This window comes from Gossypium hirsutum, chromosome A09, assembly GCF_007990345.1.
Source record: "Gossypium hirsutum isolate 1008001.06 chromosome A09, Gossypium_hirsutum_v2.1, whole genome shotgun sequence".
NCBI classification, from domain to species: Eukaryota; Viridiplantae; Streptophyta; class Magnoliopsida; order Malvales; family Malvaceae; genus Gossypium; species Gossypium hirsutum.
In genome coordinates, this window is record NC_053432.1 from 70,358,475 (window position 1) to 70,360,801 (window position 2,327).

At 37.2% G+C, this 2,327-nt stretch overlaps 1 protein-coding gene across 2 annotated transcripts; it reads right to left on the reverse strand.

The window, feature by feature from the left end:
- Positions 1–317: 317 nt before the first annotated feature.
- Positions 318–2,010, reverse strand: LOC107889424 (glucan endo-1,3-beta-glucosidase). 2 transcript variants are annotated; one of them, XM_016813838.2, is made up of 3 exons: positions 1,690–2,010; positions 1,551–1,616; positions 318–1,391 (listed from the first exon to the last, which is right to left on the reverse strand). In XM_016813838.2, exons 2-3 carry the CDS (start codon positions 1,603–1,605, stop codon positions 439–441), a joined length of 1,008 nt encoding a protein of 335 aa, XP_016669327.1. In that variant the 5' UTR covers positions 1,606–1,616; positions 1,690–2,010; the 3' UTR covers positions 318–438. The 2 variants fall into 2 exon arrangements, with proteins under 2 accessions (XP_016669327.1, XP_016669326.1); XM_016813837.2 differs by having other exon boundaries at positions 1,551–1,690.
- Positions 2,011–2,327: the final 317 nt, after the last annotated feature.

Consider the following 2,327-nt stretch of genomic DNA (forward strand, 5'->3'; position numbering starts at 1 on the left):
TATATTTAAATAAAATTTGAATAAATTTAATACATCATTAGGTATATTTGTATATTATAATTGAATAAGCCATTACTTATAGATGTTTTTTTATGATTGAATTCTTTATTTAAAAAATTACTTTCATTCTCCTTTTTATTATTAACTTGCAGGTAAAAAGTTAGGAGTATTACTGCAAACATTGTGAAAGGTAGAGAAAATTGTTAGGGGTTTTGAATTTTTTTCATCAAATGCAAACTTTATTCAATCTATTTTTTTCATTTTATTTTAAAAATAATAATATTCTTAATATTAGGCTAAACTTATGGATTAATATCATCCGATGTAAGTTATGTTTAATCATTTTGAGTAGCTTACATGCTCTTATTCTGGCAAATTACATCAGGGAAAGGTTTGGCAGAAATGGTAATCCAGGTTCTGCACCTCTTCATGTATAATTTAGTTAAAATTGATAGGGTATTTAGGCTGCTTATTAGGAAAAAAGAGTCCCCAGTGCCTTTCAATTTCCTTCCCCTGTTTAATATTTTCATCAAACATGGCAAAAATATAAGTTTCAATAGGTCTTCCAGGCCTCTTTGGAGTCCCTCCTTTCACATGCTGAATCAAGTTCTGGTTATAAGTTCTGGCGTTATCAATATTGGTTGCCCCCCTTGCCCCACCTCCCGCACTAGGCCATCCGCTCTCCGACACCACAACCTCCAAGGAACCCCCACCAGCCTTCTCCAGTGCTGCGTAAATAGCATCCAATATGGCATCGAAAAGGTTACGGTATAGCAAAGGAGGATCTGAGACAACAGGGCTTTGTGATCTGAACACAGCATAATCCAGACTGATAACTGAGTTGGCATCGTAGCTAAAATATGGGTACACATTAGCAAGCAGTGGGGCACGATTGTTCACCAGGAAACGAATGATTGGATCGAGAAGTGGGCGGTATTGAGGCCTAAAAGACCCTTTTGAAGGAGGGTAAGATTCTCCCAGTGCACCTGTGTCGATCGCTGTGGAAACTATGATTTGATTACCAAGTCCAGCTGCAACAATTGCATTGCGAATGTTCTGCATGGCCGGAACGAGAAATTGAGCTGCCGGATCGGAAGGTTGGACTTCGTTTCCAACAGCAATGTAGCGGAACTTAACGTTGCCAAAGTTTCTAACATTGTTCTGGACCCAGATGTTTGCATTGGCTTGGCTAGCCGCGATACGTTGAAGATCGGAATTCGGAACGCCGAGCATCAGCTCAATGTCGGTTCCTCTGAGAGCTTGGAGACTAGGTTGGTCTGGCGCGTAGAGTCGCATTCTTCTAATGTTTCTCTGGTTGAAGAGGGATATAACTTCGGGCCTTGATGGTAAGTTGTTGCCGAGCTGTCCATAGCAAACACCTATTTGAGCACCTGCATGCAGCACATGTAACAACAAAAGCTTAAAAATAAGAATGATTTCTACCGTTATGGTTAACTACGTAAAAGGACCTTAGATATCTTTGCCTCTAAAGTTAAGTCGGATTGGACCCCAAAAGAGAGAAAGCTAAAGAAATGAGAGAGAGAGAGTACTTGTGGTATATAGGGATACCATAAACAGCCCAAAAAGCAGCATTCTTGAAGCCATAAACCCAAAGTCTGCAGGTAAATAAGATTTAGCCATTATAGAAAGCAAATTAAAAAACGAAAAAGAAGTGAAGAGAGGTGGAACCTGTACTGCGAGTAACCCTACATAAATGGCATTGTATAGACAGGAAATTAAATAATTAACGCTCCCTATATTTCCACCACTAGCACTTCCACTTGTTCAATGGGAAATTATGTGACGCAAATAAAAGTTATCCACAAAGACCAGCTTGATTCCATCATTCAACTAGACCACCATCTCTTGATAACCTTTCAAAAGTATTGCCTTCTTGATTGCCTACTTCAATCGTGCACTTAGCCTTAGTGTTACATTAGATTGCTCCTACTCTTGTTATTTAACTTTGCCCTCTACTTCTCGTTAAAAACAAATTCCCATGGTATCACCTATATAAAATATAAAGTTTCCCATTCGTAAGTTAATTCATCCAACTGCCCATGTACCTTCTTCCCTTACTAATCTTCATAATCACTTCTTTCACTAGTCCCATTTTAAAGTTATTTCTTTTTGAGCCTTTTCATAAAAAAAATTAAACTAGTTTACAACATGTCTACCATATGGGTAAAAAAGAATTATGTACCAAATATGTTTATAAAAATTTGATTTAAAAAGATAAATGAGGTTTTGGCTGTAATAATAATGTTAAGATATTAAAGACTTTAATAGGCACATTTTGACCAGGCTTACACAAAAACCAAAAAAAT

Bases quoted from the DNA above. Each gene is read 5' to 3' on its own strand.
- LOC107889424 (XM_016813837.2), bottom strand. From the start codon at position 1,641: ATGGCTAAATCTTATTTACCTGCAGACTTTGGGTTTATGGCTTCAAGA. The intron at 1,392-1,550 runs GTACTCTCTCTC...TGCTGCATGCAG, and splicing joins GGTATCCCTATATACCACAA to GTGCTCAAATAGGTGTTTGC.